The following is an 18,085-nucleotide window of genomic DNA, read 5'->3' as shown; positions in this document are numbered from 1 at the left end:
ATTAATGGACAATATGTAGAGCTTTGTACAATTGTTATCAGAGGGCAGTATAATTATAAAGGAAGGTGAGTACCTCAATGAAATGTTATTACAAAGAGATTTGATTAAATAGGAAAAATGTGAATTGTGGGAACAATACATGCAGGGGAAGAATGTGGTTTAAAAGAAGGCAGGACTTAAATGAGCTATGTAATGTTTGAAAATGATTGGGTAGATTGTAAGTGATGTAAATTATTTGCAACTGGGAATGTGTCAGTATGGTTTGTTATGTAAAATGCTTCTAAGTAGGATTGTGTCAGTGTGGTTTGTTTTCATTAGTGTAAGTGTATGATTGCTTATGTCATAAGTGATGGTTTAATAAAGATGTTTCTTGTTAAAAAAATGGGGGTAGGGATTGAATAATTTTTGTAATGTTGCTTAGGTTATATGATATATAGCAATATATTTGAAGATTAATGTCTGTTAATGTTAATTTGGTAATAGAGTTTGATTGCTTTTGTATAAATGTACATTTGCCTATGTCACAAGTGATAATTCAATTAAGGTGTGTAAAAACAATATTTTTTAGTGAAATGTTATCTCATTGTGACATTAACTGCCATCCAGTTGTGCAGTCATACTATTGTGAATGAAAATGTGAAACATAATAAACCATTTTTACTTCCATGTACTGTCAAATTGTCTCCTGAGTAAAAAGTATAATGAGGGATAAATGGAATTTTGTTTTAGACTCTGAATATTTTGTTACTACATTAGGGTGTGCTCCCAGTTCTATTTATAGGACTGGAAAGAATACACAATGATTTGAAAGTCTGTCTATACAATAAGGAATTGTGGGATATTTACTCTGGTATCTGATTTTTTGTTCAAGATCCGGAGAGGTGTGAGATAAGCTTTTCATCAAAAGGGAATAAAAAAAAAGCATTTATTTAAATTCTGCTTATATATTTTAAGTTGCACTTATAGTGACCTGTGTGGTGATCCTTTTTTTGTAGTTTTCTGCTTTTTGCCTATTATCTGTTTGCATTTTTTTAGTTTGTTCTGAGACCTTATTCTCGCAGCTTCATTTGTATTTGCATAATAATTGTGCATTATGATTTTAACATTGCTTATACATTATACTGCACTTCTATTTTTCTAGAACTACATGTAAAAAGTAATTTTTTCCTGTATTTTAAACCAAGTCTAGACAATCTTATAGCTTATGTCATAGTTGTGGCAAGACTGTGATCTGCTGCCAGATTTGAGACTTATTTAGTCATGTATTACAGTGTTACTGGTAAATTTCTGCATGATCTGGTGTGTTAGTTTGTGGTAGGTTTGCAGAAATGGCAGTATTGTGAATTCTGCTCCAGAGTTTGTGTTGCAGTACTTTTTATAGCTGTATATGCATGCTTAAAGCTGTCATCCTATAATCTGGTGCCCCAATATGTGATGGGATTGCAGTTGTGGCAGTATTGTGAATTCTTCTCCAGGGTTTGTGATTCTGTATGTTTTATAGCTGTATATATATATATATATATATATATATATATATATATATATATATATATATATATATATATGGATCTACTTCAGTAGATCGAACTTTTACAAGTTTGAACCACATATGGCTGAGACCATCTGTTCAAACTCATAAAAGTTCAAACACTGAAGTAAAAACACATAAAACAAAAAAACACAAAACTAAACATTTGTAGCAGGGGGGCACCTGCACCTCCACACCCCCCTTACTTAAATATATTAACTCCGAGATCAAACTACATTGTAGAAATGGGAAATCTTCCCTTTCCACTCTGTACAGAGATCTCCATTCAATCCAATTGTACTTTTACAAGTTAGAACTTATGGTCTCGGCCATATGTGGTTTGAACTTGTAAACGTTCCCTCAACTGAAGGGGACTCATATATATATATATATATATATATATATATATATATATATATATATATATATATATACCTGCTTAAACTTACATCAAAGTGTCTTTCTGTTTGTCTTGCTACTGATTTTACTCCTGTTCTTTGACTGTGCCCGAAAAGTTTCTGAAATTGTAAACACAGGACTAGAGCTACAGCTTGAATTTTCCCCAAACCCTCCCAACATTTTCTTGCTGTGGTTTTAAAAGGCTATGCCTCTGACTTCTATCCCTTATGGTAATCTGATGACAAGAGTCTCTCTATAACCTCTTTCATTCCTATTGTCTGTTCTGTAACTTCTTTAAGGACTTTTCCGCCTATTGTTTCCATATATCCATAATACCAAGTACCCAACCAGCAAACTAGTGTTGCACTTGAATAAACCTCTTATACTACAAATTGTCTCCTGCTCATTTTTCCAGCACTCCCATCTGCTCTATCCTTATCAGATAACCTTATTTTTGCTTTATTTGTTGATTTTGCCTTTAAATCATTCCAGAAGTCCCCAATACTTAGAATTTCCTTGTCAAGTTAGTTTAAGTTTTATTATTGCATTACATTTACAAGCAGTCTCTCTTGGTGTTATTACAGCAAGAGGTTAGCAGTGCCTTGGGCAGATACAAATATCAAAAAAGTAAATTTTATCTATTAGACTTCACTTAGAATTGAAACTTGTAACTTAGTGTAGCTAAAATAAACCATTGTGTGAACACAAGCTTAGAGCTGCTAGTTTTGCACTTTAAAACAGCATTATCAGTTCTTCCCACAATCTAATCTAGTGTGGTGACAAACCCCAGAAGAAACTAACCATGTGACCTCTGTATAATCCAGTTCATGACTTACAGTAGCCCAACCATATACAGGTCCTGACAACATGGATGTGCAATTTATAAATGTCTCCATAACTGACTTGGTAAATATGGGAATCCTGAGACAATGTAGCAATTGTCTTATGTTCACAGAAAACCATTTAGTCCTGGAAAAAAAAACAAAGTATGCAAGAGATGAACTTACACAATTTCACTAGAGGGAAAAATCTTATATACAAACAGAGTTGAGATGAATACACACATTGCATCCACCACATGTAGTGTTCTGTCCACCCCACACATAGACCAACCTATGCTAAGGCATTAAAAAGCAATATTCCCAACCCAGACCACCTAAAGCCTATAAATAGTAATGCCTATCCTCAGCAATCCCTAAAGCAGTCACAACAAACAACACTAAACACCACACATACTCCTACTCCCACTGGTGCCCCAGGAACACCATGGTTGCACATGGTTTATCTTGTTATTTGGTAGTTAATTGTACAACACATAGATGCCTCACTCACCAGACTGGTCACAAAAAAAGACAAAGACTAGTTCCTTATCTGGATCCTCCAAGTTACGCACACACTCAAGTTACTACACCTTAGATTCCAGTATGATTCTATTATAGTCCGTGTATGCATTAATGACCTGAGATATGCTTCCCTGGACTATATGAAGATAGAACATTGTTGGCTTCTCTGAATATGTGTCTCAGGACAGGTATCTGCCCTGCAATGAGCAGCATTCTACCTTCACCAAGGATGATACCACGGTATGAACAAAAGATGACTGATTTCCATAATTGATTTAGTTTCTGATATCATTCCAGGGGAATTTAATATTTGTCAGCATGGGAGGATGTGGTTAGCCAACCACATTTATTTTGCAAAAGATGGTCTTCACCTTTCGTCCCTAGGCATCTGAATGTTGAGTAAAACTTTATCCACCTTCATAGACCCTTTTTTAGGGAAAGTCGGATTGAAAAACCTACCAATATAGCACATATAACCCAAAGAAGCATAAAGGTGTTACTGCTCAGTGCTAGAAGCCTAAACAAGGAACTCACAGCTGCAAGTTCTCCTCATGCAGGAGAATACAGACATCTGTGCCATTATCAAGTCATGGTTTAAGTCCACAGAAAGTCCTCTGGCAGTGGAAAACTTCAGTGCCTTCCACACATTTGGATCTTCATCTGCACAGACAGGGACAAAAAGTGGAGGAGTCTCAATCTACATTAACAACAACCATAAATCTACATTGGTTAAACAGGTTGATGCTCTGGAATTTATCCATGTGCATATCACCAGATATGCAAAGTCCCAAAAGCTGTAAGTCATGTTCTATGTCCCTAGATTCCCATACCTCATATCAAGACCTACTAGAGACACTCAGCATTAAAACATACAGATTATTCTTGGGAGACTTTAACTACTACTCTACAGACTGGGAAACATACACTGCCTCATAGGTACTATAATGTCTGGACTTTATTAACACAAATACCCTTGCCCAGATAGAGTGCACACCCACCAGAGGTTCGATCATACCTAGTACTCATGTATATGGGAAAGAAGTGCAACTTCCCCCAGTATCACATCCTCATTGGTGAGATCAGACCACAAATATGTCTCCTTCAAAATAAATACCAACTTAGTAACTCCAGCAAACTCTGTAACAATTAAGAACTATTCCAAAGCAAACTGCACCCTATTTAGCAATAGAATATCAAAATTCAATGCCCCTCCCAAATCCGGGTACACGACAATGTATGCAAAATAGTTCAGATAAACCATGTGCAACCATATGAAATGATGTATAGAAGCTGCTGTACCTATTAGAAGTAAGCCCAAAACAACCTCTAAAAAAACGCACGGGTGGAATCCTAACCTTAGTCAGGTATGTAGCAAAAAAAAATGTCATGGGCATAACCATGAAGACCAACTCCCGGAGTGATACGAGTTCTCTTATTAAGCTAAACAGGAAACTAAGAAGACAAATTATGTCCAACAAGTTCAGTTACAAGGTCAAAATAGCCTCAAAGGCTAAAGTCAACCACATGGCCTTCTACAGCTATGCAAGATACCTCAAAGGCAGCACACATTAGTGTGCCAAACTGGTGCTTAATGGTGCCACCTTCATGGAGCCGAGCAACATAGTGAAATTGCTGGCTGACAAATTCAGGTCAAAGTTCTCCATCCCCAGTCCCCTGCTTTCCACAATGAAATGTCTAGTAGTATAACCCCCCCCCCCCCAACAATTATCAAGGAACAGGTCCTGGCTGAGCTCATTAAGGCCAAAAACACACCCTCAGTGGTCTTCTATTGCAGTTATCTCTAGCTATACATGTCTGATGGTAGAAAATAAGGTACCCAATTTTGTGGTGCAGAAGTGTGGAGATGAGGAGTCGAGGATCTTTACTGGACTCCTTGTAAAGTGCCATAACCGAAAGCTTCTGCAAGGGGACTATACAGACACCCAGTACATGTCTGAAGCTTGAAGTTGTCTGGCCAAGGCTGGCTACAGTGTGGCTGGCACTCCATGGACTGGAGAACAGTGTAGACATCATTTTAATGACCTAAACAGGTAAATGGGGGACACACTCAACAGTGGCTGGATGAGTTCAGGACTGAGAACATCCCACAACTGTGCAAGTATACTAATAAAGATAATTTCTAGGAGATAGAAAGTTATATATAGGCCAGACTGGTATGCCTAATGAGCATATGGAGAGGCTGAGGGAAACAAGGAGTATGTACACAGTACAAGCGCAGTATTATTGCATCTTTTCAATTAAAATTCTTGCTTTCTATGCAGTTGTAGCAAAGTAAGCATGCATATCCTAACTGTAAAAGCAAGCAAGCATGCCCATGTAGCACGCACCAACTATAGCAGTCAAGTCTAAGACTGTAGTTAGATTTTGTGGGCTCAAATACCACAAGTAGCAAGTATGAAATTAATACAAAAATCATGTAAAACTTAAATTACATAAATTAATTTCTACATAAGTGCCATAAATGGCCTGCTGTTAACCTAATCTCTGTAGTTGGACCAAGCATATGTGCATTAACTGCACATGGCAAGGAGTAGTCTGACCAATCCATAATTATAGTTAGTAGTTGTTAAGAAGTATAGTTACATGTAAAAGTTCAGATAAAATACTGTCATTATTGTTATAATGCATTGTATTTCACATATAACATGGCACTAATGTCTCTTTTTTTCTGTCACCTCAACCCTTATCACTTTTTTATTTTGCAATGTGTTGTCAAGATATTTTCATGTAATCCATGTCTGACAAATCACAAAATGCTTTACAGCACAGGGAGGTAGGTCAACCCCAGTGTCATTTCCTGTTCCTGCTTCAGCTCCAATGGCTCTGGCACTAACACCCAGCACATCTGGTACCCAACCTCTCAGTAATACCTCTGCTGAAACTACTCTAACTGTACCCTCAAGTAGCACTACAGTGGCTGCTGGTGTTGTAGTACCCTGCCGGAATACTGGAGGAAGTGGTGATTTTATCACCCACCAGAAGATGCCAGGATTGGTGTGTAAGGTTGTGCATATCACCATTGGTGCATGCCTATACTGGATAGAGAGGCTGCTCTCACTCATGGTCTGTAGGAAGAGATATCAAACACTCCAGCAGCTGGCAGAGTAAAGGGACTGTGATGACAGTCCCACAGTTGAAGACTACATTCTTACTGTCCCCATGTTTGACAGGTATGGGACTGTGTTGTCCACTCCCTAACCTCAGTCATGTTGTCCCCCAACAGTTTGTGTCCTTCACCATCCCTGTGTCATGTCTTGTCTGTCCTGTTTGCATATGCTTTATTACCTACCCTACTTACCTGACCTAGAAATACCTATGTCCCTCAACCGACATTCATCTCTTACTGAATTAAAAAAATACATGGGCACCTGTCCCACAAAACATGAGCATCCCATTATAGCTCTCCACTTCACAGATGTCTTCTTGAAACACTTGATTTGATCCAATTGGCTATACAACATGATTGTGTCATCAGCCCTCTTTGTTAAGGTGACAGTCCAAATTCAGCTAATATTCTATACATATTTTCGTTTCACACTGTTGAAGAACTGGGTAGCTATAGTTCTTTTCTATCCCCACTGCACATTCCTATATTGATTTCCCTTTGTTCTTCCCCTTGCTTGTCTCCAATTTCAAATTTCACCACTTTCCTATCTCAGCATTTTAACACCTTTAATCTGGTCAAAAAACAGAATCGCACACCACACACATTAAGTACAAAAAAAAATAAAATAAATAACAATGAAGCCCTTCACTTTCTAGCTTCTGTGTTTCTGCAGAGTTTGGCATTGTTCACCAATGCCAAGTGATGGTGAACGGCTCTTTCTTGGTGTGGTTACCTCTGCTCAATGCCGCCTAAACCTGCTGCACTAAGGTAACACACAGTACATGCACAAAAAAACAACAAATGCTTTCTTATATACCATATATCTATGCACACTGGAAACACAACAGAAAATTCTACACTTTGCACACACATCAATATGGAATAATACATAACATTAATATCTTGACAGCTGGACATGCCTACACATCCCTTTCAGAGAGGGCTCTCAACTTCCATTGATAAATTGTCCTACAGCCTTATAAAGGTCAGATTTGTGCCATGGAACTTGTGTTAAGACTGAGTTGTCTAGTCTGTGTACTTAGATAAGTAAGGTTTCTAATCTCACTATAGTCAACTGGGGTGTGCGTGTCTTACTAGTCAGAAGATCATAGTTGTGTATCTTGCAGTAAGCACTTCAATCCCATGGAGTACCAGTGTTTTGACAGTTGGACATGCCTACACATCCCTTACAGACAGGGCTCACAACTTGTTCTCTCCAACATCCAATGATGATGTTATAAAAACTGTCATGCCTACACATCCTTTTCAGACAGGGCTCCCAACGTCTTCTCTCCAACATCCATTGATGATGTCATCCACCATAAATGGTCCCACAGCCACCATAAATGGTCCTGCAGCCTTGTAAATGTCAGACTTGTGCTATGGCACTTGTCTTAAATACTGTATTCTCTAGTCTGTGCACTTAGATAGGTAGTGGTTCTAATCTCATTGCAGTCAACTGATGTGTTTGTGTGTTCACTTGGATGACAATAGAAAGAACATTTTACACCGGCATGTGGGACACTGCTATAAGCATCTTCTCTTCACCAGATACTGCTGATATCATTAGCTATAAAGTGTTGTGTGACAATCTTCAAATCAGACTCTGGCGCTTGCATTAAATATGGAGGTCTCTAGTCAGTAAACTTAGGTAGGGATTCTGTTTTCACTGCAATCATCTAGTGTGTGTGTGTGTGTGTGTGTGTGTGTGTGTGTGTGTGTGTGTGTGTGTGTGTGTGTGTGTGAGTGTGTGTGTTTTCTTGCTTACCATTAGAGAGAGCATTTTACAACAGCATGTGGCATACTCATATTATCATCTTCCTCTCCCCAGACTCTGCTGATGTCATATAAAGTATTCTCTGGCACTCTGAAAGCTAGAATGGTGCTCTGACACTTGTGTTAATTATAGTGCTCTATATATAGGTAGTTTTAAAATATGTGAGGCCACAGTTTTTTCCAGCACTCCTTGAAGCATCATGTTGTAGCATACAGATAACTATTTGTCTTCCTGTGTAACATGCACTCTGACAGTATACAAAGCAAAGCCATGCTGTGCCAGTAAATTAACTACTGTGTTTGCAATGTACTTTAACTACACATATAGGTGTTTTAATCTGACAGCAAGCTACTTGCGTGTCTATATATACAACTCTCATGTATGAGGTAATTCTGCACAGGGATGTGACTCCCCATCCGTGCCCTCCAGTGCTTGCAACATATTCTCCTCAGCATACAGTGATGCTATCATGCTCCATAAAATGCAATGTGATAGTGTTACCACCAGGCATATGTGGTGTTTTTACTGTGACAGCATTCATAATATTCTATTCCTACACAGGTGTAATATTCATATCAGCCCCAGTATACTGCTGTCTGTTTGATTGCTAGTACTTTATGATCATTGTGTGATCTTTGGAATAGCTGTTCATTTCACTACCACTTGGGGTTTAATTCACGTAGCCTCATACATCCTCCTTTGTCCTCTGGCCACATGACATCCATCCTGCAAAGGAGTGATGCATTTCCTCATGTCAAATATGCATACACACATCATGAAGCAGAGCCCTTCCATGAGCCTATGGAAGATATCCCCAGACCACTCCATGTCTGATTGCTAAGTCTGCAATGGTGTAGTGCCATGTTACATATGGACAGTGGCAAAATGTAATGCAATCCAAAAAATATGCACATACAAGCAAAGGTCTATCTTCAGTGATATACATATAGGCATTGTTACTTTCATCTTATAGTAATGGCTAGGATTTCATGTGATGTTGGCCATTAGACTGATAGCATCCTATGACCATATGATCATCTGACATTACAATTTTGTCAAGAACATATCCCTCCAGCATGTTTTATTTATTGTAATGACAAGGTTTAGATCCCTGGAGCATGTGGCTCTGAGGGATTAGGATTTCTTTAAGTGTAGCATGTCCAACAGCTCTGGGTTTGACATGGCCTTGTATGTTAAGCAGAGATCGTCTCTGAGTAGACAATGTGCGACAGAGTATAGCTGGAGATTTTAAAGGCGGTCAGCATAGGGCATCTGCTTTAGGCCTGTGATTCTTTTAGAGAGGTATTTCTGTGGCCTTTCCAGTTGTTGAAGGTGTCTTGAGAGGTACATACCAAATAGGGTGTTGTATTCTATAATGGGTCTAATGAAGGGATGAGTACAGTGGGAGAATGACCTCCTTTTTTCTGGATGAATAGCTCTTAGTGATGAGGTGTGTCACATGGATTTCCTGACTGTTGTGGTGATGTGGTTATCGAAGGTGAGACCGCTGTCCACCTGTGTCCCTAAGTCTCTTATCACACTTTCGGTGTTTAGTGTACTGCCACCTATGTGGTAATTCACGGGTACATGTTTTTTCCCAAAAGGGATAACTACATTTCTTGACATTGAGCTTGAGCCCATGGCTCTGGCACCAAGCATCTGTTTCTGTAAGGCCCTTTTATAGAGTATCCACATCATTTGGAGATTCAATAATGGCTCCCAATTTGCAGTCATCTGCGAACTTTGTTAGCTAGAGTCCCTTAGTATTGGCCTGTACTTCAGAGAAGTAAATGCCAAACAATATTGGTCCCAGGACTGAACCCTGAAGTACTCCACTTGTCACTTGTCTGGAGCTGGATTTGGAGTCGGCTACTTTTACAGTGTGGGTTCTGTCAGTAAGCAAGTTGGCAACTCATCGAGTGATGTAGTGATTAATGCCAACTTAGTAAGCTTATCTATGATTCCAGAGTGGGGGATGGTGCCAAAGGCCTTGGCAAGGTCCAGATAGGCTGTGTGGACTGCATTACCCTCATCCACGGCTCTGGAGACTAATTTGAAGAAGTCAATCAGGATCAGGAGACAAGATCGGCCCTTCACAAACCCAAACTGGGTGGGGTCCAGTGTTTGAAGGTTGCCAAAGTCTTTGTTTTTAAGTTCCATGATAATACGTTCCATGCCCTTGCAGATTAGGCTCATCAGACTGATGGGGCAGTAGTTCCCGGGATCCAAGGTGGATCCCCCGTTGTGGAGTGGGATAACTGTAGCTGTGCACTACTCACAGGCATGAAGCCTGAGGTGAGGCTATGATTAAACATGACACATAGGTGAGGTGCCAGTTCATTTTGTAGTTTGTAGTTAGTTTGTAGTTATTAGGCTATTGGTCCTACAGCCCTTAGAAGCCTAGATGTGTTCATCATAAGTGCACCAATTGTCCATATCAGGTGGGTGGAATTTGCAGAGTGAGTGTATGGTCAACACCAACTAGGAACATGGGTGCCACACCTAGAGTGGATTTATGGTCTCCCATCCATTTTCTAGGTTGCACTTGAATAGGGTCAGTGAGGAGCTTTGCTTCATGTTATTTGGGAGTTTAGATGGCCATTAGATTTGAGGATGTGTAGCATTTCTTTTACCACAGGGTCAGAGCCTGCCCTGTAGGCCAGTCACAAGTCACATCTCAGAAGCCAGTTTGATACAGTGACAGGGCTTTCAGTCAATTCATGCAACTCTTGCATTGTTTTGGAGGCCATGAATTCTCTTGTTGATAAAACCCTGTGATCTCTACAACTGCTGCAGGTATCTGGTGAGATACATGCAAATGGATGAATTGTACTCTATTAATACATTGGTGTTATAACACCTGCAGACCTGGATGTGATGCCCTTACATATGAGGTGCATGATGTAGAAGGATATTTCTTACCACTGTAGAAACTGTGAAAACTTGTTGATCAAAGTTCAGATTGATATCTACCTGTGTTTCCAGGTCCCCTAACACTTAGTTGGAGCTTAGGGGTGGTATTGTCACATTCCAGGATGAGAGATGCTGGATCCACTGAGATTAACACCAGGAGCTAAGCCAATTGTTGATCATTTCTTTTTTATATTGTGGCTTCATCCTGGGTGCTGGTACATTCTACGTATACATTCACTGTGCAATATATGCTGTATCATTAAAATCCAAAAGCACTTGTGAAGCAGTATGTCCAGTGCAAAATAAAAGATTTATTAAAAGGTCAGCAAAAAACTTAACACTTTAACTGAATCACCGGATTTTCATTTCAAGACTTCTTCAGATAAAATTTCATATAAAACTGTTGCATTTATATATCAAAAACCCCACCTATCAATTACACACCATCCAATAACAGTCAAACACTCATTAAAACAAGTTACAAATTTAAAAATTAATCTCAGTACTTCTTATATATAAAAGATGCTAAAAATAAATAAATAATGTGCCCTATATATGAGATAAAAAACATATACATTTATAAATATTAGAAGTTGCATATAAAAATGTTTACATATAAAAACTGTTATGTAAGTAAGTTAAAAACTTAAATCTTTTCTGCTTTTAAAACAGCAAAGTATTAATCTTTCTTTACTACCATCTAGCAGCCAAAGCACAAATTTTACTGGTTTCCCTTTTAGGTTGCTTGTTTTTTATATATATATATATATATATATATATATATATATATATATATATGGGTCCCTATGAGTTGATCAACAACTCAAAACAGCGACAGTGACTTCACCGACAAGTCACATCGCCGACATCGCAAAACACGGAGGTTTACCGAGTAACGGATGCAAATCCGGTACTCATGCCTACCATGGTTGCATGACACTGCCACACTTAACAAACCATGGTAGGCATGAGTAGCGAATTTGCATCTGTTACTCGGTAAACCTCCGTGTTTTATGGCGATGTGACTTGTCGGTGAAGTCACTGTCGCTGTTTTGAGTTGTCGATCAACTCATAGGGACTCATATATATATATATATATATATATATATATATATATATATATATATAAAATAAACATAAACGTGGAACGCTGTGGCTTGAAAAATAAACTCAATAGTCCTCCAATACACCAAGTAAAGCTCACTTAAACGTAAGAATGCACGAACATATATACAGATATTGTATCATGTTGATGTGTGATTAGTGTTCATGTACAACTGTCTTCACTGACATGCTTTCATCTGCTGTACATTATTTTGTTTTATCTGTCCTTTTTCCCTGTGTTCATTCCTACAGTTCATCTGTGTCCTTATTGAAGACACAGCACTTCCCCTAACTGTTTTTTTATAATGCAGTCTATGTACCCTTACTGATCATTTACATAACTTTTGAACATTTGTTCATTATGCCCAACACAGGTTTCCCCAATGCTCTGCACTGTGTAGACTTCCATGTAGTGTATCAAAACTATGTACAATTCCTTATTAATAACCATGGTAATCATTGTGGCATTTCACGCAAACTCGCACACCTAGTTTGCCCATAGGTGAGCAGGATTAGAAGTTTGCTGCTGTCCATGTTGCTTTTCATGGTTTCCCAGCCAGCAACACTATTGCTAGCCAAGAAACCATGCTTATTTACTTTCTACCACGGTGTGCAGCATGAATATGTAATGAGCGCTGCTGCTCACCAAAGAAACAAGTACACTCCATGCAGTCTTTATGATAAGCCTATATGGAGTTTATTGAATCACTAGAATAGTTTATGTCGCAATTTATATCACAAAATTAAATGCGGATACAGTTCAAGCCTACAATAAGCCATAGCAATACTGCAAGAGAGACTGTCATGTTATAGGCATTATTATGCAATGATAGCTAGTTAGTATTCAAAAACGTGAATGCTGATTGTTTATCCCAACTGGCATGCTCATTGTAAATTGAACGACTATATTTTCTTCTGTTAGTATGTGCTCCACTGTAAGTGTACAGATTTTCAGCTGGAGGTCAAGAGTTATATATGAAGGGCAGAGAAAATACAAAGAAAATCAGGTACATTCTGCAAAACTAAAGAAATATACATGACTTTCCTTGTATTTTTGCCCTTCTTGTACCTCTAAACTCTCCAGATTTTACAGATCTTTCTTTACAAAGCAACAGAGATCCTCCTTACCTGGCTGCTTGCTTTCCAGTGCACTGATGTACTGTGTAATTGTTAGAATGTAAGTCCCATGCACATGCACAGTAAATCAGCAAAGCAGCACAATGTAGAAATAATGCAAAAGAACACCACAATGCAGTTATACAAAGACATTATTTAAGAAAAGTAAGTAATTTCTTTCTTAAATAATGTCATTGTATGATATCAATAACTGACTCATGGGTGTGATTATACTAAAGATTTGCCAACGGTTGCCTTTGTTTAATCACTTGGGCTTTCACCTCATGTTTAAACCACACCAACAGTGGGTAGTTCTTCAATATACCACACCCACTCATTGGTTATTGTTAATATGTTATTCTCATGGATTGCAGGGCTAGCATATTTCAGTGAGTCCATTACTGGAAAGCCTTTTTTAAAAGGTTATATTGACATAGAACTGAAATTAGCTTCTATTATCCAGACAAGCTCAAGAAAAATATAAATATAGTGCTGAATCACAGCTTAAAGCATACAATAGTCATTGTCAGAAAACTCCAGCTAGGTGACCAGTAAAACTTTGCAGGAGTTGGTTTGATATGTCATTTTCACAAGCATATTTTCATTCTGTATCTGTAGTTTCTTACACCTTATGATGAAAGATTAAAGAAAGGGGATTCTGCATGTCAGAGTTTCATCCAAACCTAATATTACTTTGCAGAGACAGTAAAATCATAATTCTGCATAATCAATCAGAGCCTTTAGTATGCCCAATATCAAATCCAAGATTATCCTCAACACATCAGCAGGCCTGCATGAAACTTTTTGAGATAGCTGATGTTCATGAACAAATGAAAATGAGTGGAGCTCTCTTTAATGAAGCAAAGTTCGTTTCCTAATTTATGTATCTACCTTTGAGCAAATGCAACAAGAACAAACAAGATCCTGATCAATGGCAGCAAACTAAATTTAATTGTCAAAACCTACTGCATGAATACTTTTACCTCTCAAATGTATGTCTTTATGGGTAACGTTCTTCATTTTGAGTCATAAGCAGTGCACATTCCTTGCAGTTCTATATTGAAAGAGCCTGACACACATTTAGTATTAAGAAATGCTTTTTACTGATATCTATTTTAAATATTAGTGAATTATAAAAAAATCATCAAAAGGACATTTATAAGCATAATGTAACACATTTAAAAATCCAATGTACTTCAATATGAACTTTTTGTAATTACAGTCCACTGTTACTGTGATGGACCTGTTAGCCAGTTGGAATGCAAACAGACATTGTCTGTTATCTTTTAGGAGCATTGCTTTTTTTTACAAAGCCAGCCAATGCCTACTATAAAACATAGCTACAAAACAAGACTTAATCCAAAAGCATGCTTCTTTAACTTAATGAACTAACTCATATGTATCCGTTTCTCTTGTATTATTAAATATATACAGAACTTTAGTTTATTGCTGGTTAAGTGAAATATAATTATAAAGTTGATAGCATTTAGTATTTTGCATAATGACGGTTGCTTGCTACTTGGAGCAGTTAATTCTCATTTGCCCCTACTGGAATGAATTTTCCACTGCCGTATCATATAGCCACTAACACTTCATTGTCTTTGATGCCCCCTTCCTCCTGTGTTAGCCATATGGAGGTTAATATCCCAATACAGTTCTGAGAAGTTAGTTTGGCTATTGCATCTAACTTAATGAATTCCTGTAGCTCACAGCATTCATCATAAATTTCCCAATGTCAGAGTTTATCTTTCCTGAAGCAAAATTGCTATTCAGTCTTAACATAAACAAATATTTAATATTATCATTCAGAAATTTGGACATTTGCTGAGCTAACCGATGCTCTAGATTTAGAAGTTCTCAGTGCGTTAAATGTGCAAGTGTACAGGGATTAGTCTGTACAATATTATACCTGTAGTTTTAATAACTATCTAGTCACCTGGCATTAACTTTTTCTGTGCAGTATTCTCAGTTGACCAAACTTCTGATAGATGTTTATTTCATAGACTCTGAAGAATTAGCACTGCAAAGTTGTTGTTTTTTTATGTAACTACAATATTTACTATGGCAAAGTTTTTGTGCTTTAATACTTGAGTAGAATTTTAGTCCAAGCAGTGTTTTCAGAGTTTTGTTTCTAAAGGCCTTATATGCTAATTGTGTTTTGCCTTTAATAAGTCTGTAAATTATATTGAATGTCCTTACTTTCTATAATTATTTTGAATACTCCTGGATCATCTGGATCATGATACACACTTGTGAGTCGTTCTACTTAAAGATCTTATTTTATACCATATACATTTAAAATTTCCTTCTGTTTTTGTTAGGTTGTTTGGGTATTTGTAACGTACAGCAGAAACATCCAGAAGTTGCCATTAAAGAAGTCAAAGAAGAACTGTTTGACTGGAGCATTACGTTCCTCTGTTGTGTGACCCAATGCCATCAGTAGATAACCTCCTAACCTTTGGAAGGATCATTATTTCTCTGTAATTCCAACCCTGTAAGGCATTACTGCACTTAGAAAAAAAAAAAATAAAAAATAAAAAAAAAAATATATATATATATTTATATATATATATATATATATATATAGATATAGATACATATTATTTTAATACATATTGAGATAAACTAGCTCTCATGCCTACAGTCTGAAAGCTGATGTTGGATATTTACATTTTTGAACAAAGTATTTTGCATCAAAAAGTAAACATTATATAAATGTTTAATGCACAATTAACACAGACACACACACACACACACACACACACACACACACACACACACACACACACACACACACACACACACACACTGTGAGCACACACACACACACACACACACACACACACACCACACACACATACACACACACTCACACATGACTGATATGCAAAGAAGGATACACTTGACAGTTCACTGTCTGGATGTAAATAATTTGCTGCATTTTGTACTGGATTTGCCAGCTGCTGTTATGTAAACAAGCACACACACTTTAACCACAATAGCAAAAAGCATTAGGTATGCTCTTTACAGTTATGGTTGAACTCTGTGTGCTCTTCTGTCTCACAGCAGCTGGTAAGTCAGTAATTGCTGATATACTCACTTCTGCTATGATTGCTGTTTACATGTCTTCCACTGGCATTTCGACTTTGCTTTTGTGCATTTATTAGCAGTGTTTAATGATCAGAAAACAAAGGGTGGCTTAAAGAAAGCTTTTAGCAACAGTGCATGGAATGAATACCACAAAGAGAGGAACTTATTTTGCTCTGTGCTCTTTCTTTACATTAATGTACACCTTTAGAATGTTTTCAGATCATTGGAGTTTTATCATATGCTGAAATCATTTTTCTAAATGAGAAATATAGCACAAATTAGTAAGATTAAAAATCTTAAACTTGAAGTCATTGGTTTATTTCTCCCTACTTTCTCTTTGAATGTCGTGGGTTTTTTAGCAAATTAGACTGACAATCTCATGCCTATCAGGAGAAAAGACACTTGTGCCTGGAGGACTTATTACAGTAACAACTTTGTTAACTGTGTAGCTGGTCTATTTTTAAGAGCTAACTGAATATACTTTACAAAAAATTTTATCTCTAATGTAAGCACAACTTTTTTAAAATTAATAGTCCTCAAAAACTAAATACATTGGGCATACCCTTCGCTTAACATGCATCTCATTAGTAGTTACCGTGCATGACATGAAATATTTTTATTTTCACTTTTCCCATGGTTGCATACAGAAGAATGAGCCTGAGAATGACCCAGAGGGATCAGCACTTTTTACTTTGGTCAACAAATATATAAATATATATATTTCATTTTCTTTGTATTTCCGACATTCTAAGCAAGTTAGTAGTCTTATTTTAAATCCATATAAAACAAGTAGCATATTTTGTTTTGGCAGATTCCAAGAAACATAATTCTCCTAAGACAAAAAAAAAGTTAAACGTTCCACTTACCAGGATTCCTCAGCTTCTTATTTTGCAAAATAGAAAGTATCACAAGAATATTTCCAAATATATCTGTGAGTGTAGTGATGATCATCACAATGGCCTGCAAAGTGGTCACAGCTTTGGATGGATGACTGATTAATTTGCTGCAATTAGTTCCTATTTGCCATGATTCAGTAAAATTATCATTCATGTCACTTATCTTGATGAAATATAAGAATGGCGGTATTCTCTCTATATAATACAGTTTTACTTCATTCAAATCATAATTATTATTATTATATATAATAATTACTAGTATAGAAAGTACCATGCAACAATTGTAAGTGATGGAACTTAACTGTAGGATAACATTTTATTCTAAAGGAAAGGTCAGATACCCACATTACAAACGTTCATTCTTCTGTTGAACTTATCTTTCAGTAATATTTTTCAGATTATGGATGAAGGCAATTCTGTTGTATTTTATGTATAACAAAAAGTATGAAGACCATACACAAAAGACATAAACCACACCATTCAGTGTTTTCTGTGATCCATCTGTCAGTATATTAAAGGCAGGAAATGTGTTTCATTAATTTGGCATACAGATATTTTTTTCTTCGAATTTACATTGCCTTTGCTTAGACAAATGTATCCCTAAAATTGTTACTTAATATTACTACTAGAAACTGGAAATTGTTATTTGCATGCTGCTATCACACTATACTATGCTAATGTTTTTATATACAATGCTATGTTACATGCTTATGAATATTAGGAAACTTCATGCATTTATAAGGCTTTTCATTTCTATGTTCCTTTTTATAAGAAACAGAATTCCCTAAAGAG

At 37.0% G+C, this 18,085-nt stretch overlaps 1 protein-coding gene across 1 annotated transcript in view; it reads right to left on the bottom strand.

The window, feature by feature from the left end:
• Positions 1-17,447, bottom strand: part of LOC122808302 (melatonin receptor type 1C-like) — a 36,171-nt gene extending 18,724 nt beyond the window's left edge. The window contains exon 1 of the mRNA XM_044079268.1: positions 17,264-17,447. Within this exon, the coding sequence (XP_043935203.1) occupies positions 17,264-17,447 (184 nt within the window). The remainder of the gene's footprint in view (positions 1-17,263) is intronic.
• Positions 17,448-18,085: the final 638 nt, after the last annotated feature.

The sequence above is a fragment of the Protopterus annectens genome, chromosome 8.part0 (genome assembly GCF_019279795.1).
Source record: "Protopterus annectens isolate FY-2018-M chromosome 8.part0, PAN1.0, whole genome shotgun sequence".
Lineage (NCBI taxonomy): Eukaryota > Metazoa > Chordata > Ceratodontiformes > Protopteridae > Protopterus > Protopterus annectens.
This window is presented reverse-complemented; position numbering and strand designations above follow the sequence as displayed.